The 23,055-nt window shown below is 41.8% G+C and overlaps 1 protein-coding gene across 6 annotated transcripts in view; it reads left to right on the top strand.

Annotated features, from left to right (window-relative positions):
- Positions 1-23,055, top strand: part of OSBPL5 (oxysterol binding protein like 5) — a 174,123-nt gene that overhangs the window by 123,981 nt on the left and 27,087 nt on the right. For all 6 annotated transcript variants that reach the window (XM_071427769.1, XM_071427772.1, XM_071427771.1 and 3 more), the window contains 5 exons: positions 4,319-4,399; positions 5,047-5,148; positions 6,737-6,940; positions 12,690-12,774; positions 21,385-21,556. In XM_071427769.1, the coding sequence (XP_071283870.1) occupies positions 4,319-4,399; positions 5,047-5,148; positions 6,737-6,940; positions 12,690-12,774; positions 21,385-21,556 (644 nt within the window). The remainder of the gene's footprint in view (positions 1-4,318; positions 4,400-5,046; positions 5,149-6,736; positions 6,941-12,689; positions 12,775-21,384; positions 21,557-23,055) is intronic.

Raw genomic sequence — 23,055 nt, 5'->3', positions numbered from 1 at the left:
TGAAGTCACCAAAAAGACTCTGGATCAGAATAGCACTATTGTGAGAACTCTGCATGCTCTCTTAAAAAGCCTGGCAGAAGTGTTAGGGTATTGTGATGACTGCTAACAATCAGCAGTGAATCTCCAGAGCTCCAAGACTGAGATGAAAGGGAACAGAAACTTAACTGGGATAAAAAGTATATTTTTGAGTACAGTACAGCCCATTGTCAGCGGCAAGGTCATCACTCAGTCCTGAAAAGGACAGGTTTGATTAGAGAACTGAAAAGGGACAACAATTTCTTCTCCCTATGAGTGCTGCAGCATGCTCTGGTGAAAGTTTTTGGCAGAATAACAGACTTCCCTCTTTATGAGAACCAGTATCTGGAAAGCCTACTTACTACTTTCTTATTAGAATACTCCAATGTGCTTCTTCTTTCTTTAAAAAGGACACAAATTCCTTACTCTCCCATTGTACAAAGTCTCATCTGTGGCCAATATTGTTCACATATTGTTGCAAAGAGCGGGGGCCAGATCCTGGTACCCTGAACAAGCATTATCCCAGTGTCCTTGGAAGACTTGCTGTGATGACAAATGGCTTCTCTTAGTTTTCTGCCAGCTGAGAAAGGCAGGGCAGTAGAAAGACATTATTAAATGCTCTTGGTATGTCTTAGCAATGCGAGACCCTGCTGTGTCTTGGGAATCTTTAGAGATGATGGGCCCAAATTTACTGATCTTATGTATGCCACAAGGTACAGTCAAAGCCATTAGGACAGATTAATGTAAAAATATGAAATCATATTATTTAATCCTGGGGGAACTATCATTACTATCAGCAGCATGGAAACCTGTGGCGTGCTGTCCTGGAAAGTTAGATCCCATCTGTCCTGTGAGAAAGCAGGAACTTTTTAAACCCAGAAACACAATGCTTTTTGCTCTGTAGAGCTGGAGATCACCAGTTTCCTTGCCAGCAAGCTGCTCTTTAGGATCGGTGATGGTGCATCCTCATATGCATAACAAGAGGCAAAGTTGGGAAGGAGACACAATCAGTCTGCCTAGTTAAAAACTAACTGGGGAACTGTCAAAAGCCCCGGGTCAGGCACATCTGAAAGCTCATCCATGGCTCCTAGTTAAAACCATGGCTTAGTTACAGTAACATCTTCTCTCTCTTCATAAAACATTTTGCAACCATCTTGGGGAGCTCTGTTATTGGTCACACAGCTGGTAGGTACATTACAGTTTTTGGGACATAGAAGCACAGAAACTTATTTTCCCATGCCTAGAAATTCTTATATGGGCAGTGAGTACCAATGTTACTGCTTCTTTCTCATCCACTCTAAAGCCTGTCTGGGTGACCACCATCCCTGTGTCCCTGTTTCCCCTTACAGGCCAGGTTCACAGATTCAGCATGTCCAGGTGTAGCCCAGATCTGGGGAAGGGAGTGCCTGAAGGAAGCAGTGCAGTGGTTCAGGAGCCACCAGAGCATCCTCCAAAGCTCTTCACCCAGCTGCTTTGATTAGGTGGAGCACCAGTATGGAATGGTTTCAGACAAGTTCCACTGTATTTATTGAGCTCCTGAAGGCTGTGCTGGTGTCAGGGGAGATTACCCCTTCATCAGCTGTTGTGTGCTGTGGTTTGATGGTGTGCACAGCAGTATTGGCTGGAATTGGGCACCAGTGTCCTTGGTCATAGAGTCAGCTCTCCCAAAGAGTCAGAATCAGTGTCTGCCTGTGTGAGCATCCCAGGTTTAAAGCCTTGTGCTTGTTCAACTCTATTTTTAGCGTGACCCAGAGAGACTCCAAGGAGAAGGCCAGGTGGGGCTGGTGGAGCAGTGGAAGTGCCTCTGTCTGTGTCAGTGCCAGTTCCCCATGAGCTGCAGGTCTAGGCTCAGGTTTGCTGTGGTTGGAAGCCTTTCTGAATTCACCTGCCAGCAAACTCCCCAAGCTAAGTGAGCTTAGAGGCCAAAATTTCATTCTTGAGATAAGTACTAAGGTGCAATTTTCTATATAACCAGCAACTGTAACTTGTTTTATTATTTGGATTAGTTCCTATTAGTTTGGAAAAAAGCATTCTTTGTATCCTGATACTTTGCAGGCACCTGAGCAGTATTTCCTAGAATCTTGGGAACATCTGTGCTTTTGCTGCCTCTCACACTGGCTAATGAGGACTGGTACACAGTGTTTCTCTCTGTGTCTGATCTCTCAGGCCAGAGGGAGTGAAATTACTAATAAACAATTGGCTCATAGTTGTGTCTCAAGGACAGGACATTCTTCCTGCTAATTGGGAGAAAGGGGGAGAATTATTTTGACCGATTTCAGAGGACATACATCTCAAATCATGAAAGCATAATCTCCTAATAATTCTGAAGGATTTTTGCTCAGAGATATTTAGGCACTTGGAAAGGTTTCTTTATAGAGAAAGGCTTATAGCTGATCTCCCAAATGTCTACTACTGCCCTTTGAAATGTGACAAAGACCCTGTGGGCACAGCTCTCTGATCATTTGTCACATCTGTGCAGTGGTCCCCACCATAAATCTTGTGGTTTTACAGTAAAATCCCAAGCACAAAATACAAATCAGAGACTGCATTGCAGGCAGAGGAGGCCAGCTTAGCTTTCTGTGAAAACAAAACCAGCAAACACTGAATAGTTTTCAGGAGTCCAGGAGATGGCCTTTTCTTTGAGTGGATCCAAGTTGACCTGTGAGCTAAACAGTCAGATCAGGACTTTCCTTGGCCTTTCTGTGTCATCATAGAGTTTTCATTTCTCTATTTTTAAAGTATCGTGTAGTTTTGGTTTTAGTGAAAGAGTACTACAAGGGGATGTGAGAACAAGTAATGGCTTCTACAGTGACTGTGGCTCTGTTGCAAATTGCAATTTCTGCCCTGATTTCTAATTCTGCATAATCTACAAGGAGTTTTGCTCAGCTGAGCAAGCACCCTTATCTCCCATTTTTGCTCCTGCCCCTGTCTCCAAGGTATAGTTGGTGGCTTGTTTGCTGTGATCTGGTCATGCATTTCTGTGTTTTTCTCTGAGTCATGTGAAAAGGACTGATCTGGCTGTCATTAAACATTTTCCTGCTCACACTAATGTACAGTATAGTTCATGGCTGTAGTAGCCCAAGAGGTTTCTGTGTCACTGGGAGGGAAAGAGGAAGTGGATCTCTTCAAACTGAAGGTGCTGTAAAATTATTACATCCATTTGTGACATCAAGGAGGGAAATTCTGAGAGCCCAGTGGGTTTGTTTCACATCATAGCAGTGAATTTATAAATGGGAAATATATTTGATACATTTATTCCTTAGTACACCTCATTTTTGTGTCACACTCATTAAATCAAGGTGGCTGAGGGCTGAGCTTTTCTTACAAAACTGTCATGTGTGAGTGGGAGAGACAGTGCCTGACCCCAAAAGATCACTGTCTGAATGCATCAGACACATGAAAGGTTGGAAGGAAGAGAGGTACAGAGAGAGAAAGTAACTTCCCCAAGGTCACATAAAAAGCAGCAGAGTCCAGACTGTACAATAATTCTTTCACCACTAACCTTGTCCAGGTTTTGTACAATTTTCTGACAGAACCTTTCCACGTGGGGGTCCTCGCTGTGAGCTGGGCTCTGGAGAGCTGCACTTTCTAAGCAACCTTTATTTTGGTAACAGTAATGCTGTCATTATGCCTAATGAAAGTAAAGCATTTCTGCAGCCCATCAGCACAGCCATGAGATCAGTCTGTAGTATCTTAAAGTGAGTTGAAACAGCACTGACACTATCAAACACCATTTGAAGTGACTGTGTGTATTTCGTGCTTCACTTTGCAAGGCCAAGATGAAGGTGATTTCCTGTGTTATCTGTAACATGATTAGATTATTTCTTGCCCACCCATGTTTTTGGACATTTCAGTCAGTGCAACAGTCATTGCCAGTATCAAGTCTAGTTCTGAAAAATCTTTAACAAATTCCCCATAAGTTCTGTTCTAGAAACTGAAATGTTTTCAGATCTGATTGGAGTTGGACAGTTTTCAAAATTAGAAATAATTGTTTAGTTCTCTGTTTTGTTTCATTGTTTTGTTGGGTTTTTTTCTTTATTTTTTAACCAAGATTAATGTCTGCATAGGAGAAATACAAAGAAAATTTGGTGGGGAATTTTCCAACCAGCCATGGGTATAAAAAGGAAGTTTGGACTGCACTGTAGATATGCATTTTGTGCACCTGTTCAGTTTTCCACTGCTGAAGTCTGCAATCAGCTCTTTCATGGATTCCTGAAAGTTGTAAACAACACTTTATCAGAGCAAAACTTGAACATCTTCATGTTAACACATTCCTATTTTCTTCACTCCCCATTTTTTTTAGATCGAGTATAAGCTTTGCAATGGGTCTGACAAAGAGTGTGTGTCTCCAACAGCCAAATTCATGAAGAAGGAAACACTGAAGGTATGTTCAAAGCAGCCAGGTCATGATCAGCTGACTTTCTTTTAAAAACAAATGGTACCTTCCAAACAAACCGTTGGAAACAAGTCAGAGTCATTTCCCAAGACCCAGAGAAGCCTCTGAATCTTCTAGGAGTCATTAGAGGCCAAGGACATTGACAGGCTTTATATACAGGATTAGATTATACACTGCAAGCAGAACAGATCAGTCTAATTATTTCACTGTGTTTGTATGTTCTGGAGCCATTAGGCACCTCAAGAGGATTGTAATCCTTCACTGCTCTTGTTAGGACAGACTTGCCTGAGCAATCTGAGCAAATTGTAGCTTGAACGCTTGCTTGTCTACCAAACCAAAAGTATAAATAAATGAAATTAGATACAGTTTCTTGAATTTGAGGAAGGCTGGATATCCATCCTCTTTCCTTTTCCTCAAAAAAAAGACAAACACGTTGTGTTTAATGAAACTTCAGGAGCAAAGAAATTGCTTGTTTTCTCATTATGTTTTTATTCCTCCTTGTGCTCATTTCTGGGCAACCTGTGCTGGGTCAATTTCTTGCTGTGCTATACATAACTGTCCTTAATGCATTATGTTCTTTCCTCCCCAAAAGAGGCCATGATTACAGCTACTATATTTTCTCTGTTCTCAACCAGGTACAAAAAAAAAATTACAGACAGGAGAAGAAAAGAGCTACCAAACAACTCTTCAGTGCTCTGAAGGATCCCAGTGTGGTGATCACAGCAGACTGGCTGAAGGTATTTGATACAGACCATTTCTTCTGAGGATGTGGGAAAAAATAAGTGAGATGTGAAGTAATTGATGTGTCTGAGATGTATGCACTAGCACTTTTGTAAGTGAAAGAAGACCAAATAGTTTTCAAGCTTTAACTCAAGCTTTACTTAAATAACTGCTATAAAAATAGAACTGTGGGTATTTACTTTCCACCTTAACTCAGTCGGTCTATGCCATGTCCTTAAGCAGCCAAAAGGGCTCAGAAAGGGCATGGTACAATGGGAAGTGATGTTTCTCTCTTTGTTCCTCTCTGAAAGACTCTTTTGGCCTCTTCCCATAAATGTGGTTTTGTACTTAACCGGGAATAGACTGAGTAACAGCCTGAAAATGGGCAGATACAGCTTGTTCTATTGACAATTGGATTTTCTGTTGTCACAGCACAGAATGAAACATATTGTACCTGATGACAACTGCAATTTCTCCTTGTGCACAGACTTGGGTAGTGACAGCTTCTCATTGAAATCCTGAAACTTCTGTGTGGCAAAGTAAATCTGGATTGACATTGAGAGATGAGCACTGGTTTTCTCCTCCTTTGGGGCCATTTAGTCTTCTCAAATAATAGTGAATGGTTGAACCTTTTATATTAGCAAAACCTAATTTTCAAACATTGCCTAACACATAGCTCTTAAGAAAAACAAAGTAACTTAAGGATCTCATGAAACAATACAGTTGCATTTGGTTAGTGGTAAAAACCTCCAACATTGTTCTGCAATTATTATTAGAGGTCAGAAAAGTGACATGCTTATGATTTATTTGAGAAGTTAGATTGGCAGCATGGTCTTCCTGTAGTGTTTACTGTTAATGAAAAATAAAAAAAAAAACAAAATACTTGCATGTTTGCTGTGACTGGAAATTTCTGGTGAGCTGCAAATAATGCTGGGCCACAAAAACAGAACACAGAAAAGACTTGAGGTTTGGCTTCTGCATACTGAAGGCAGGAAGACCTTAGGCAAAATCTAACCTTACTGAGAAACTTCTCCATTCTTAAAGCTGTTATCTTTAATGTACTCTTATCAGATTTTATGTTTTCTATACAAGAGAGAGCTGCATTGAGCTTGACAAAGAAATAAAGCAGCTGGAGACAGTACTTTTAAAAATGGGGTATTTGACAAAACCCATTAATAGCAGTGTTCTGCAGAACACTATTAAAATGACTTATAAGTCAAGTTAGACTAGCTATAACATTTTTATATGCAATGTTCTAATTGGCATGTCCTCTGTGATTATTAACAGATCACTCTCACATGGGCCAGCAGTGCTCATTGCCTAAAAAATTAACCAAGCTGCTAACCCTGAGCTAGTAATAAAAATAGGAAGAATACTAAGCCAGTAATAAAAATACGAAGACAAGATTCTGCTATCCAGATTTCCAAGTTTTGGGATTTTGCTGTTAGGTCCCTAGGACTGTTCAGGGAACACCATGTGTTTTCCTTAGGAAGTGTATCATGGTACAGCCTTGGAATAACCATACTGGAAATACTGTATCAATACTGAATAAATGATGGATTTCTTCTAAGCAACAATGTAGATGCAACTTTTTTTTCCCTCCAGATTCGGGGGACTCTGAAGAGCTGGACCAAACTATGGTGTGTCCTGAAACCAGGAGTGCTGCTTATTTATAAGACGCCAAAGATCGGACAGTGGGTTGGGACAATTCTGCTCCATTCTTGTGAGCTGATCGAGAGACCCTCCAAAAAGGATGGCTTCTGCTTTAAACTCTTCCATCCTTTGGATCAATCCATCTGGGCTGTAAAGGTAACAATCCTGATGAGTCAAACAACCTCTTCATGGTTACCAAAGTTTCTGAGTAGTGCCTAGGTATTGCCTAGCACTGATATTATTTAGTCATTCAGTTGCTGTTAGCAGTGGTGAATTGACTGCATAAAAAGATTAAGGATACCAAAGCTTGATCATTGAATGACATCAAAGATACATAGTCCTTGTGATTAGTTCCACAGATGTATCATTCTCAGTGTACAGAAGCCTGCATAGATTGAGGAAAAAGGAAATGTGTTAGTGCAGGAAAAAAAGTTAAATACCTAGAAGCTATATCAAGCCATGACCTACATCTTTGAAAGGAGTTGGGCATAGACACAGTTAACTAAAGTCCCCAAAACAAGGACACAGAAAGCACCAAGTGCTTCACACTAGACAGGGAGATGGTTGGCAGAGTGACAAAAAACAGGTTTATAATTTGACTTCTTTTTTTTCTAACGCCCCTGAGGTTTGGATTTGTTTGCAATGGACTTGGAACTCAGTGTTCAGCTCAAGCCTTGACTGTTGCACAAAAGCATGACTTCAGATAGCCCTTATTGTCTCATCTTTGAAATAGAAATAATGGGATTTTCTCCACTTCATTTTGACTTATTCTTCAGGCTGAGGCAATCCCTTCCTGTACACACAGTGGCTCCTGCAGTGACCTCTGGATCTCCCTGTAACAAAAATTATTAATAGTTTTTTACACTTTTTGAAATAACTCCCTGCAAATCTTTAAGAGCTGTATTCCTTTTTCTTCTTTCTTTTAAGAATAGGCAAAAAAAAAAAAGAAAACAAAATTATGTAATGCATATGAGCAAAGAGGAAGATCCCAGCACCTCCTGAGAGCCACATCTTTTGGATACCCTGAAGACAAAACTTAAATGTTCTTGTATTTGTTTCCCTGTCAAAACCAGTGACAAAACCAGAGTTACTGCAGATATAAATTCTCTAGGAGACATCACAAGTGTAAATAAGGCATTATGAGTTGATGCCTTGCTGCAAGGTAGTCAGCAAAGGGAATGGAAATGGAGAGACTCACGAGAGTGCAGTGAAAGCACTTGTCATGGCATCAGGAGTTCTGACAAAAGGGAGCAGCCCTGTGGGAGCAGATCAAGCAGACACACTTCTGCTCATCCATGCAGTTAATTGAACAGTTTTAAACACAGCTATACAATCGCTATAAAAAGCCTTTCCATTTTTAATAAGGTAGGAGGAGAGAATTAAAATTAACCTCATCAACCAGGGGTGAGAGCTGCTGATTTCTGCCAGCAGCTCTGATTTGTGCCTAAATGCATTGCTTTTCCTTAAAGTTTCAAAGGTTTCGTTGCTATCTTGCTTCTTATTCAGTTTTGAGAGTTTTGATGCTTTTTAAATTCAGAACATGCATCCAAGAAGGTTGTTGATGATTTACTGTCTGTCAACAAAAGCCTTCTTTGTGATTTGACAGGTCAACTGAATTCTTCTGAGAAGCACAGTCAGAGGAGGTAGTGAAAAATAGAATCAAAAGTGCAGTCAAATACTGAGAGGCAGAGTTGCTGACAGATCTGAAATGTTGCACTAGGATGCCTTTCCTTTGATATGAAGCATCCCAAAGAAAGAGGAGGTTTTATCAGTGTGTGTATGCATTTAAATATGTATATCTAACTCTTGTGTCTCTTGAGAAAACATAAGATGGAAATAAGAATTAATATATTAAATGTGAAGGGAGTATATATCTGAAAATGTTTGTGGACCAGAGGAAGTCCAAAGAGGTTTAAATTTTAAAGTCAAAGTAATATTCTGCATCTCTTGAGATATACTTAGAAAGCCATATTTGAGCTGCATAGTAGGATACTCCCTGAAACCTGAGTTCAGCCTGGATTGTTGTGTGTGATAGATGCTTTCAGCCAGAAGGTAAACACCAAAATACACATCAGGAAGAAATCCACCAGTGAGCTGCTTGATGTCAAAGAGGCTGTCTGCACTCTGTCAACAGTTTAAGGCTGAAACTGCTAAAAATACTGTTTTATTTTATGTCATTTCACAGCCTCTTTTTAAAGCAACTGGAGCCAAATTGACTGATCTACATTGGTTGTGTAAAACTATGCAAAGAAAGTCTGTTTCTCATGGAATATAGATTCACTTGAGCTTAAGCAAAAAGCCCAAGTTACTGTCCATCACACTAGAAAGAAGAGGTGGATGAACACCTTTCATTCTTGCCCAAAATGGCTTCTGAAATTTTCAGAGGTTATCCAGATTAGAGTTGATGGTCCAGCTTTCACTCTCATCATTGGATTTGCAGTTTACTCAGGGGAATTACTGAATATCTTTGTACATATTGGCCTGGCTGCCCAGCAGATGTTTGGAGCTAACTCTGGGGTTCAGCCCTGGAACAAATGTCTAGTTCAGGCACTGCCATAGGCCTTTGATAGGTAGTACTGGCCAAATAAATTTGATGTGCAGGCATTTAACTTCAGTCAGAGCAGGACAAGATTTTGGGGCACCTTTCAAGATAAGATGTAAAGGCCATGGCTTATAGTTGAAAGCTAAATACATGCACCGGGGTACTGTTTTTCCTATAAAGCTCTCTGGGTTCTAGAGCTGTCTTAGAAGCGTATTGCTGAGGGAAAGAGTTCTTTATTCTGTACTGCTTCCCTGGCTTTTTGAGAGTTTCAGCCTGAAACTCCTTTGCAGTGCACACAGATTAGACCTTTTATCTATTGGTTCTATCCAGGCCTTTGTAAATGCAAGGCCAAAACTGTCAAGGTCCCAAAATCAGCCAGCAGTGCAAGCAGCAGTAAGAAAAGCTTCCCCTGCATGCTCCAAATGCTGCTGCAGAGTCTCTTTGTCCAGTGTTTGAGGGCAGTGTGATCCCACACTGCTCCTGGGAAGAGACATTTGCTGAGGTTGCTGCAGGAGACTGGGGGATGCCAACCTGGTAATTCGTGTGAGAGTGTGGGTGTCTGTCCTCTTGCTGCACAGAGGGAGTGTAGAGCTATCAGCTGGCAGGGTTTGCCTGCCTGTCCCAAAAGATGTCCTGGAATAGGTTGTATTTCCCTTCAAGCTTGCACAGAAGCTGGCTGAACAGCATGGTGGGGGAAGGCTTTCATTATCTGCAGCCTGTTCTGACATTTATTTATAACAATAAGTAAGTTGGGGTCAGATCCACTGCATCTGGGAAAATGTTTAATTTTAATTTTGTTGATTTGTAAGAATTTGAGTCATTCCTTTAAAGAAAAAGTTCTAGAAATGGTCTTGCACTGCTGCTTTTCTAGTTGTTATTCTATTCCAGAATACAATAGTTTAATCTTCATCCTTGTGGTTATCCACAGTACTGTTAAGGAGATTTTTTTCCCCCTTTTTTTAAGCTTTGTTTTATGGCTCTCTGAGATGTCTTGTCATACTATCCAAAACTGTCAGTCCTCTCCATTTTTCAAAGCCCAGTCACCCCATTTCATAATGCCTTTTGAGTCTCAAATCAGATGTAAAGATGGGAATGAACACATGGTGGTCCTGTCTTAGTTATACTGCACAGGGGCTGCAGCTGGACTCTGGGTGCTGGTGCAGCTGGGGTAATGCTTTGAGTGAGGGATGGTCATTGGCATGGTGCTCAAGGGCTGGGAGGCAGAAAGCATCATTATCTCTGCTGTGCAGATACAGAACATCATTTAATCTGTGCAGATGTTGGCTTTATTTTCATGGCCTCCTCTCTTTGCTTTTTCTGTTGGAAATGGCCCCCTCCATGCATGAACGTGCCTTACTGTTGAATATGTTTCCTTAACAGAGTGACCTGGCTGCTTCTTGAGTTCATCCATGTGCCTAAATGCCTCTTAGAATCTTGTGTTATCACTTCCTTCCCATTTCCCCTTTTTTTTAATATTGTTTCTCTGTATCTGTACTGTTAGGTTGTGGGGTTTTTTCTCAAACAGAGCAAATATCCACTTTTGCACTAAAAAACACAAGTAATGATGTTATCAATAGTTGTCCAATGCCCTTTCAGCTGCAAGCAGCTGAAAGGAAAACTGCCATGGGGAATGATGCCTGATTGCATTAATGTCACTAGTAATGTCTTAAGCTGCTCTGCTCTGGTTTACAAATCAAATCTCAACTTTGCCAGTCCTGACTATTAAGCCTTTAAACAGTCTTAATTTTGTGAACCTCCTGTGGGAGAGGGGAGGAGAAAAAGTAAGTAACAGGGAATCCAGTTTCTCTTGGCAGCAGAGGAGCCTCGCGGATGTGAAGCCAAGAAGCTTAACTAGAGCTTGTTGTCTTCTTAACACTTCGTCTTCATACACTCAGATACAATTTCCTTTTACTACTTTAATTTTTTTTACTTTTCCTACTTAAAATTCTGTCCAAATTTTGGTTTTCTGAGTATAACTTAAAAACAAAAATCCAGATAAAATGGCTATTTAACTGTGAAGCACTTGTGTACAGGAGCAGTTTTTAATAGAAGTCACAGTTCCATGCTTACCAGCTAGGAGGGAGGAATCCTTCTTTCAAGGAATATGATTGGATACGATAAAGGTCCATCTAAGGGAGGAAAGTAATACTCAAACTGCAAAAATCTGCCTAGAGTTTTTCAGCATTGTGTGGTATTCTCTAGAAAGTCAAGGAAATCTGTATTAGAGCATCCTGGAGCATCCTCTTGCTCCCCCCTGCAGGTGACATAGTGGTCACCGAGTATTGGTGATGTTTTTATTTCTGACATAGTGTCTGCATATTTGAAAAAAGATCTGCTTTTATGTTATTTGTAACAAAGTGAGGAAGAGGATGAGCTGGGTCACTTTGAAAATGCAATGAAGGAGAGATTTCTATTTATTTCTGTTAGGTTATGGCACAAAGCCCATACCATGAAGAGTATGAAGCTGAGTTCACTGCATACAGGAACTGCTTTTTCTTAGCATCTTCTGGAGCTCAGAAGAGAAGGAAGCAGGGAGGAGATCAAGGAGGGAGCCTGTGGTTCTGCTCAAAGAAGTGTCTCATCCAGGATGAAATTTGCTTCCCTGGGCATCATTTCTGGAGGGTCATGCTGAAAGCATGGTGGCAGGATGTTTACAAGACACTTTTTATTTTTTTGCCACAGCTTCTAAATGAAAGGCAGCATAAAATGAGCAAAGCCTGAAGTGTCTGTCACCACAGGCACCACAGCCTAAGGGTTCTCTGGATTTAAAGGTGAAGGATTGCAACCCAGTAGAATGTGCCCTTGCTGGGAAACCTTTGGTCCTCAGTCTGTGGTGTTCCCATCTTCACCTTTCCCACAGACTCAGGATGGAGTTTCCCCTTTGTTTACTTCCAGGAGAGCTGCTGTTGCCTCTCTGCTGGAGGCACTCAGAGCACAAGGTGTGGCTCTGTTGCTTTTGTGGTGGTGAGTGAAGGGTGTTTCATGTGAGTGTGTCTGGCTGCCAGCAGACTCCACATGCACCTCATGGAGCAGTTCCTTCTGGTGTTGCACAAAGGTTTGACTGATTTTGTCCCAAGTGACAGCAATAAGATCTTTCCACTCCTGCATATCAGAATACACATAGCAGGTTTTGGGCTGAGCATAGGTTAGACCAAGCCCCATTATCATAGGAGCTCATTACTGCCTTGGAGCTGCAGCGGCAATATCATGATTACTAATGAGTCTCTCCAAATTTTTCCATCTGCTCCTGCCTTCTTTCCTATCACAAACATGCACACTCTGCCTGGGAAGGGTGGAAAGACATTGAACAGTCCATTGCAGCTTCCAAAGACCTTACGTCTTTCTGTCTGTGTGCATTTCCAGGGACCAAAGGGAGAAAACGTTGGTTCGATCACTCAGCCTCTTCCCAGCAGCTACTTGATTTTCAGAGCAGCCTCCGAATCAGATGGTAAGTTTGGGGGTTGTTTGCTTTCTCCAGATAGCAGACTTCCTGCTAGTTAAGAAAATAGGTTGATATTAAAAAAAAAAAAAGTGTATAAAGGAAAAAATGGTGGCTCACCCAGCTTGAAAGACTGCTCTTAGCAATGGTCAGAATAAGTCAAGCAGACTTCTGGCACATTTCATTTACCTCACTGAACAGCCACCTCTCTGGCATTGTGTATGGAAGAAGGACTTAGGCTTCTCATTGGGGAAAACCACTAAGTCAGTATAAACTAAAGGGTGGAAGTCCCAAAACTGATACGAAAAGGGCTCTGTGTCCTCAGTTGAGCAGAGACTTCATTGTCTTATCTGCCTACATCTTACTCTGTTGGGGGAAAATGGCATGGTAATATTGAAGAGCTGTCACCAGGTGCCTTTCAGCCACCTGAGTTTTGCTGTAAACTATGTGTGCTGTGGTTTGCAGTATAGCAGGCCCAGATGCTGGTGACTCCACATGCAAAATACTATTCTGGGAATTTGCAAAATTATGGAAGGTAAATTTAGGTCAGTATATAACAGACATGCCAGCTTGCTATGTGAAAATCTCTATAAATTACTTCAGAGGATGTAAAATATCAGTGATTTATAAGTAGATAAGAAGATTAAAACCATGTTTTCATTCCATTTGACCTTCAGACTACTCTAATTTTTTTTTTCATAGCAAATTAACCTAGGCTGTTTGTTTTACAGATATAATTCACCTACCCCACTAAGGGGGCTCATCTATCCCATATGTTCCTTTGGGTCTCATCTAGAGTAACTTTAGGGACATAAGGACTTCTTGTGGAGTGAAATGGGCTTTGAAAGTAATGTCCTTCTATTCCAGTGATTAGGTTTTACATTTTCCTAAGAGATGGAAATGAAACAATGCAAATGCACCTTTGGCATAACACAGAATAGGAGGAAACCTTCCTTCATTGCAGACTTCTGTGCTCCTGCAGTGAAAGGAGGACAGTTCATGGTGAGGGACACCATCACGACATTGAAAACTGCTCGCAGATGTCAGTGCAGTGAAATTATATGAAAATAAGCAGAACTTATATAGGCCCATAGAAACACATCTATTTCCTAAAATAGTCTAAAAGTCTGCTTTTGTAGCTTATTTGTGTAAAGGAATACAGGATTCTAACCTGGCTCCAAATATCACCTGCCTAGAAAGAGATAGATTGATGCAATCATCTCTTGGGGGGAAAAATAGTGCTGTAGGGTAAAGCTGCTAAATTAGAGGCATTTCAAACCTTGGTTATACACACAGCCCACAGAACAGATACACAGAACAATCCCACAGAGTTCTTACGCAACCAAATAGCTTCAACAACTGTCTGTCAATCCAGATTTTATAAAATATTATTTCCTTAGAGACCCATGCACTTGTCTTTCTACTAGTTTAATTATTAATGATTAAACCATAGAGGCGGCCTGGCCAAGAGACCTGTGGCTGAGCTTCTACTCTCTCTTTTTATTATGTCTGCCATAGGCCAGTTACATGGAGTAGAAGAGCTTTAGATTTGTTCTAACTAACCTTAAGTTAGTTATTGCTCCTAAGGTAGCAATAGCTCCCAAGAGATCATCAAAGGTAAGACTTTTCTAGCTGTGATCTCTCTGTCTGGGTCGTACAACACGTGGTGGAAAAGCACAAAAGGGACCGTACCTGGCATGTGAGAATTTTCAGTGTTGAAATGCCTGTGGGAAGTTTTCTGCCCAGTGAATTATTACGTTTCTCTGGTGTCAAAAGAGCTTAAAATAGTGAGTCACATTTTGAGAGCCAAGATGTTGGCCAAGATTCTTGGGAAGCATGCAGAGGCAGAGCAGATCAAAATAGAGTTACTTTCGGTTTAGTGTGATTTTCCTTTACTTTGCTGCTTTTCTCCAGTGGGATCCTAATGTTAGATGGAAAGCTAATGTGATCAAGGGAAGGAGGAGGAACTGCGGTGCCTCTCAATCAAATATCCTAAATGAGTGTGTATAAAGTAACTAGGGCCTTTGGTTCAAGACAAAATACAAGCTCTTGAACAGCACCAACAGTGCCCTAGAGCCACCTGCTCTAGGAGCACCCACATTTTGCCTGGTAGATTCTGAGCCTGATGCGGTGATCATGAAAGCCAAAACTTTGGGATCTGTCCATTTAGCAGTGGACTTCACCAAAAAAATTGATACTCAATTGCACCAGAAATATTAGCATGAAGAGTGGTGTAATTTTCAGCTGAATGAGAGTATTTGACTTCCCAGCTGAGGTCAGTGAGCTGTGGAAAGTGGGCATACTTTGTGTAGGAAGGGGAGGATGTGAATCTCCAGACAAGAGGGAAGAACAGCTTCCTCCCAAACACATGTCCTGACAAAGGGCCAAACATGAGTGTCATACATGGAGATGAGTGACTTGGGGACAGTATTAATGTCAGTAGGTCATGTAAAACGTGCAGACAAAGACACAAGGAGGAGAAACTGCTACATGTAAAGAATTCTGTATAAACTAAAGGAGATTAAGGCTTGTACTTTGCAGTTTATATGGTTTGATTTTAAGCTCAGAAGACAGGACTGAAATGGTTTTAGACTGTTACATTGCTTCACCTGTTGTAAAGAGGCATGTCCAAAAGGGTGTCCCTGAGTTTGTTTCATTTCTTTAACACACTGGACAAACCTAGAGGATGCAGGAGAGACAGGAGATTGAGGTAAAATGAGCTAAGCCAGCTGAGACAAATGGGGCAGGTGGGATCTGGGCCCTTGTGTATATTTGAACTGTTTTCACATTTTCCCCGTAGGGCAATACTGAATGAATTTACAGCATCTCTGAGGAGGTGTCCTTATTGTGGTGTTCTTAACACAGTCTCCCATGTTAGTAGTGGAAAATGAACAACAAAGCATTTGGCAAATATAACTAACTCGTGGAGGCCTCTGACTTGCTGGGAAATACTGAGTTGCTGCATATGTTAGATGTACAGTTCAGCCATCCTGGCAACTCTATCATGATCAGCATGGCCTACTTTTTCTCTCAGCATTTCAGAATCCCCATTTTCCCCTCTGCTGTACCATCTGTGACAGACTGTTGGTAGGATTTAAGATCATGACTTCTGGACAATCTGCAGAACCCACTGCCCAGCTACAGCAGATTTCACATTCACAGACCAGAGCTGCAGTCTGCTTTTTGATGTGTTTTAAACATCAACCTCTGGAAAGGTCATGTCAGCCTACAGGGCTCAACCTGTACATGTGCATGGTCTTTCTTTCTTACCAGTTTCAAAAAAGAACTGCTTTTTCTGAACCAGTGACTGTGTCTACATTTCAGATTTGTGTTGAGGAGTGACTTAGAATTAGTAGTTTAAATCTTTCCCAAGCTTCCTGCCCAGACCATTCTGGAGCTGTCCCTGAGATCTTAGACACTGATGTGTCCTAAGCATTTTAAGTCACCTGCTTAGGTCTCACAGTGAGGATCTCCACTGTGCCATGGGCACTGCTGCCACAGGGCGTATTCCTACTAATGGAATTCAAAGATTACCAACATTAAAATCTTAACAGTGGAATTGTAAATCACATTTACATTTCATTCCTTCTGTCTGCCCTCTCCTTCAGGTATGCTTTGGGTAGCCTCCAGTGCCCAATGTGGATACAGTTGTGTGGAAATCCTGATGGATTACAGTGTTGTTCCTTTTCTAGGCATCAGGCCCTTCCCCCCAAACTGATGCTCTCATCTGGGGAGGAAATTAGGTTATTGAAATAAGGGTCACGCACAAAAGCAAAGAACCACAGGGAAGATTGCAATTTGAAACCAATTTAACAATGAAATACATCTCTGGGTCTTGGCAGCTCTGGAGAAAATAGAATATCTTTTTAGCTTTATGTCTGTGTTTCATATTCCTTGGCCCTTTCACAGTAGTTTAAAATCCAGGCTTCTGCAACAATATTTCATTAAGTTCACTGCATAAATTGCACCTGCAGCTAATTGAGAGCTCACATCCTTGCATCTTGACAGCCAAAGTGGGAGAAATCATGCACGGAGGCACCCAAGTGGTACAGCAAAATAAGCAGTCAGCTGAACATGATGACCTTAATGTTCACTGACTGAAGCAAATCAGCCTCTTCTCACCATTCGTGATTTGTGTGCACTTGAGCAAGAATTCATCGTTTCCAGGTGACAGTCTACTTCAGGTTGATTTTTAAAAGCATCTATCTTCCAAGTGTGAGGCATGAGGCCAAAGCTGGAGGACTTTAATAATTCAAGAAGAATAATATTCCCTTAGTGATGCCTCTCTGGAGGAATGTGTGGTTGCTCAGTGTGAGCCTTTTGAAGTCTTAATTGGCAAGAGATTCTTCCCAGGTGTTCTGTAGCTACAGGAATGCAGTGGAGAAGAAGTATAGTCCCAGACTGATATTTCTGTGTGTAAGGGTGTGATTCCATCTAGAGCAGATTCTTCTTTCTGGTGAGTGCTGAGAGAACATTGGCTGCATCCTCCGTGACCAGCTGCTACAAAACGTGGCAGATAGACTTGGCACATCAGATTATGAGTTCTTCTAGGTGAGTGCAAAGAATTTCAAAACTGAATAGCTTAGTGTTTTCAGTGCTGCCTGTTTTTGTCCTGTGAGATATTTTTGTACTTTTAGATCTCTTCAAAGACTAGGACAGAGTCAAGTTTTTCTTTTAACTGAGTCTAGCTTAGCAGCATAAGCACCTTCTGTTGTTTTGACTTTTTTTTTCCCCAAGAGGGAGAAGAAATTATTTTTGTCTCTTAGTTTTAGTAGTTCCTTTTGTCTGTGAAAAAAAAGAATTGGTGCAAGCATATGCCTGCTGCTATTCAGCCTTGCAGCCTCCAGGTTTCTTCGTGGTGCCAGAGGTGCCCTGCTGACCCAGGAGGTGTCCTGCAAGGAGCCATAGTGATTCCTGTTTGCACCTCAAAGCATGTACAGGAAACCAAAGGATCAGGACCAGCCAGCCTGGTCCTGCTTGACCAACCTGATCTCCTTCTATGGCAAGGTGACCTGCTTAGTGGATGAGCCCTGGAACAGGCTGCCCAGGGAAGTGGCTGAGTCAACATCCCTGCAGGTATTTAGAAGACATGCAGATGTAGCACTTTGGGACATGGGTAATGGTGGACTTGGCAGTCCTGGGTTAGCAGTTGGACTTGATGATCTCAGAGGTATTTTCCAATGTAAACAACTCTCTGTTTCTATATAATTTGATTTGAGAAGAGCTTAAAAGCTTGTGGGGAGATTCTGCCACAAGCTGACAATATACTTCTGGGTTTTTCTTCAGAATTTAAACATATGCTGAGTTTAGGCCACAGTTTGTAAAAAATTATAACTGATAATTGATTGCAGTTTTTACATTGCAGCCTCATACCTCCTAAAAGAATATTATTGTAACTTTTTTTTTGGCTTCCTTCATATGCACCCTTTTGGGCTGCCATTCCTCTCTGAAGGAACCCACATCTTACATTATTTTCTGATCTAATTACCCTGTATACAAAAAAGCCCTATTTGAGTCACCCACTCAAAATTAGAAGATGTGAGAATTAAGGTAGCCATGAAGCCTTCATGCAGTACCATCACTGTAGATGACAGCCTTTAATTATGTGACCACATTCATTTCTCCCCTTCTGCAGTCCCTGAGGGAGTGAGTAGAGTTGTCAGGTAAGCAATTAAGTAATCCAAATGCTAGCATTTTTGTATCATCTCCACAATCCAGAAGAATAGAGCTCAATAGAAGGGTCACTCAGATGTAAAAACATTTCATATAGGCCTTTAGCAAGGAAACAGGTTTATCTTGTGTGCAATCCCTGTAATTGAGAGAGTATAATTTAATGGTTTTATGCTGCAATTAACACACCATTGACTTGCAGAGAATGTAACCTTTTTATTTGCAGAGGTAAGCCCGTGTTTTCCATCTGGGTTAGTGGTATGTGTTTGTTTGAATTCACAGCACCACCTGATGGCTGAAGGCCCATTTCTGGGCTTGGGGATGCTCTGCATCCCTTCGGTTCAGTTTCTGTTAGAAATGAAAACAAGGGTGTACACTGATGCCATTTCTGTGTGCTGCAGGGCACAAAGAATGCTGACTGCTGATGCACAGCAAGTTTCTCTAAAGCTTTGTGTATCTGCCTGGGACTATTAAAATGAATATTTAATGTTTTGGGTTTTTTTTTTTTTTTTCATTTAAGCTCCTTGAATAAGGCTTCAGAAAAGATTCAGGTTTCTCATAACACCTTCCAGGGAGTTATCTGAAGAGTTGGAAACCCTGGATGTATTGTGTAGAAATTTCTACTGGTGATGTAGTGAACCCCCAAATTTTTGACCAAGCCTGTAAGGTCATGGCAGCACCGGTGAACACCTTTGGCAGTGGGGTGAGGGTAAAAGAGCTGCCCATGGGTCATGGCCAGCATGGGCTGCTCTGTCTACATCCCCAGGCTGGGGGATGTCTGAGGGAGACTTGGGGCCACCCTTGCCTCAGCCATCACAGGATAATGAGTGTACCTGAGAGCTGCAGAGCGCTGAGATGACCTAGGTGCTGCCTCACGGGGCTCATGCTGCTACAAATCAACCTACCTGTCAAAGCACCTGACTTTAACAGCCTATTTAATACAAAAATATCTTGACATATGCAGCATTTCCAAATGTCAAATCACAGAGTTCTCACTCTGCGGAACTGGAAAAGCAAAGCAACTTTAAAAGCAGAGGAGAGTCAAGGCAGGGAGCCTGAGCAGGAGTGTACTCCCTTGTGAGGCACAGCCTGAAACAGATTTGCATAGTGGTGGGTTTGGGGGACAAGGAATATGTGGGAGGAGGTGGATTTGTGCTCAGTGCAGCCATTAACTCTAATGGGTTATCCATGCAAATCCTCCACACAGTGAGAACGGCATAAATCTCTGCCTGTAAAGCCTTAATGCATGAATATTTGTTAAATACAAAATAGTGTGAAATCAATTCCAACAGCATTCAAACTTTCTAATCTTTTATTAACCATTATTTGTGATGTTATTATTAAATCATAAGCGGATGCTGATGGAATTTATTGGATAAAATTAGAATAAATGACTGGGGCTCTGCAGTGTTCGTGGCTAAATGTTCAAGTGCAATTCTTCAAAAATTTGAGATGTTTTTATTTTAGTGGTTGCAGCTTTGTATGAAAGCAAGCATTGAAAGCCACTCAAATTTGTAAATATTTCTTTATATGCATGTTCTAGATTTTTTTTTGAGCTGTCATTTGTCTTATAGAGCCAAATTTTGGTAATGTTGAAGTTGATGGGAATTCTGCCCAGGAGAGCAGCAGGATCCCAGTGAGATTTATGCATGTGCTTGATACTGTGTGATAGAAAAGAATTTAATGAAAATTTTGCCAAATGGGACCAGGAGTGAATACAGTCCAGGGAAACCCTGTTTGCAGCACTTGCCATTGCTAGAGAAAAATCCTTTGTTTCCTTCACTGCCTCTCAATCAGCTTCTAATTATTGTGAAATGTATTCTGAGAAGTGTAATGAAGAGTTCTATTTTACAAGCTTGAAATTAGAGGATAACTCCCGTGCTGCTTCAATTCTCGAATGTTCAGCTAATTTGCAGGTGTCCTGGCCTCATTAATGACTGCACTACAGAACCAGGCTATTTTCAGGTGCTTCCAGGAGTACAGCAGCTCCAGCACTGTGGTAGTTGGGCTTTAACACACAGCTTTGTAGCCTTGTATGGATCATTGCAAAAAGAGCCGAGGGGCAGCCTGGATTCCTGTGCTTTTCATTTGCTGTCTGTCTGTGGGACTGTGCAGGCCATAAGGAAATCCAGTGTGGCTGTGCACAGGAGCTGCAGTTTGTCTTGGCTCTGTGCCATGCTTACAGTTTCTCCAAAATGGACCCTTCAGGTAAAGATTTTTTTGCAGCAAGATAAGAAAAAATGATGCCCCACAGAGATTATCTGATGGACCAGGCAGAGAGAAGGAATGGAAAAATAAATTTAAAATGCAGAAGAAGAGGGAAAATAAACAGCCTGACAACTTCCTCTAGTCTCAATCACTCTGTCACATATTGACCATCCTGGATCTTGATTGGAATGGTGGTGCAGCACTACAGCCAGCACGGGACCCCTGAGCAGGCTGTGGTTCAGTGATCCCAGGGTAAGCAGGGATCTCTCCCACAGAGCTCAGTGCCCTGGCATCTCCCTGCCATTGGGAAGTGCATGAGGTGGGGATGCCAAGGGGTGAATGTTTTTTGGGGGGTGTATTACGTGCAAACAGGAGATGCTGGGTGGTGTGTAAGCACTGTACCCACACAGATTTCCTGCATCTCAGACTAAATCAAAAAGGGACAATGGGATGTGAACAAGTTGTGGGAGATCAGAAGGGGATGTTACTAGGGAAGAGGGAGTTGGGGTGAGCTTCCCACTGTATCACCCATGCAGATGTGTTACTCATGCAGCTGCTAAAACACACCATTCCTGGCAAGATAACCTAGGGATCATATGTATGAAAAATATATTGTACCCAGTGACTTCCTGAATTATAATGGTAATGAGCTTTACTCCCAGGCAAGAAGCTTTTGAGAAGCAGTGCATGAATTGTGTTATTCACTCTGCTGTGCTTCAGTAACTCCTTTTGTTTTCACAGGCCGATGCTGGCTGGATGCTCTGGAGCTTGCCCTGCGTTGCTCCAGCCTCTTCAGGCTCAGTGCCTCCAAGCAGGGAAAGGATGGAGACGTGAACTGCTCGAGTGACTCTGCACATGCAGGGCTCAACCACCTCTTGCACACCAGTGCTATGTCAGACCAGGAGTTCTTCCAGTAAGATGGGGCTGTTACTCCTTAATGCACAGAGAGGTGGCACATGGCTCAAACTTGAGTGTAATCTAGCCAGAGTCCACTGAGGAAATCTGTTCAAAAACCAGCCTGTGTGTTCTGCTGCTGCATCCCTCACTAATATATGGGCTGGGTGTTGCTACCTAATGTTTGAACACACGAGCTGGGGGAAATCTCAGCTGTGTTTGTTTGTACATAAACAACTTTCTTCTGTCCCCTGCTTGGGCCAAAATGGTATCTGGGGATGCCAGCATGAAAAATGGCTTGCCTGAGTAAAGATTGCAGAATCTAGCTGCTGTAGTTACACAGACACAGTCACTAACAATGTCTGTGTGTTGCTAGCACATATGGCTCTGAGTCTGATCTATTTTTTAATAATGTGTACTCTTCCCTAGTAATACTGTGTTATAGTCAGCAGAGTGCACACATTGCATCCTTAGTTTTATAATTACTTTCTCTCTCTGCAGGGGTTTTGAGGGGTGTCCAGTTCCTTCCTCGATGAATCAGACAAATTTTTACGTAAGGGGAAAGAAGTCCCCACAGCCTCCATTCTATTCATATTCCTGGTATTACTGCTGCATTTTGGAACATCAAAGCTCTGTACACATTAAAAAGCCCCAGGCCTTTCTGTTGCTTATAGCTGAGTAAGCAACTTCAAGAATCCTCCTGGTATAGACATTTGGCCTTTGGAGTGAGAACTGGGAGAGGTAGTGTCTATTTCTAGTTCTGCTGATTGGAATTTGACTTTCAGAGCTCACAGCGATGCACCATCAGTTATGCAGTTTCTAGGGTAGCAATTCTTGCAGTCTGCAAAGATGATGCCTTGCAGAGCAGGACCTCACCCTTAAGAGGTTTTCTTGGTCTCTGTTATAACAACAGCAGGAGTCTGAGTCCTCTTCAGAGTGTTTAGGTACCTCTGGCCCCATGGGACCTAAGGGGTGGCATCATTTCAGTCTGCCCTTTGCCCTGATAGGTTCTGGTAATTGCAGCATGTGTTCTCCAGTCCTGCTGCTGTTCAGGTTTTTACCTAGAGTTTGAAGAGAGCTTTACTGAAAAGCAGTGGGAGAAGAAAAGGAAATCTAATATCTTACCACATCATGTGCCCTAGTACTTGTGCTCATGGGCTTCTTTCATAATACTTTCATTATGTCTGGAAGTCTCTGTGCTCACTGGGATAATGAATTCAAGAATGCAGTAGACTTGTTTTTTTGGCTGATGGATATGTGTACAGAAATATACATAATATTAAAATGGAGCCTGTGGCACTGAGAATATTTAGGCAAACCCATGGCTACTATAAACTGATACAGAAGATAGGGTTAAAACTGTAGTAAAGTATTTCTTCAGAATGTGATGTGTGAATGATGCTTAAGTGATGCCTCTATTTCACCTCTTAGTTGTCCAACATTAAAAGCCCCCTTGAAACATGGGACTCAGTAGTAGCAACACACATGGCAGAGTTTTCAGCAGGACAGAGTACCCAC

Source organism: Agelaius tricolor, unplaced genomic scaffold (genome assembly GCF_023055355.1).
Source record: "Agelaius tricolor isolate 1412-34295 unplaced genomic scaffold, bAgeTri1.0.p SCAF_5, whole genome shotgun sequence".
NCBI classification, from domain to species: domain Eukaryota; kingdom Metazoa; phylum Chordata; class Aves; order Passeriformes; family Icteridae; genus Agelaius; species Agelaius tricolor.
Note: the sequence above shows the minus strand (reverse complement) of the source record. Positions and strands in the feature narration are given on the sequence as shown.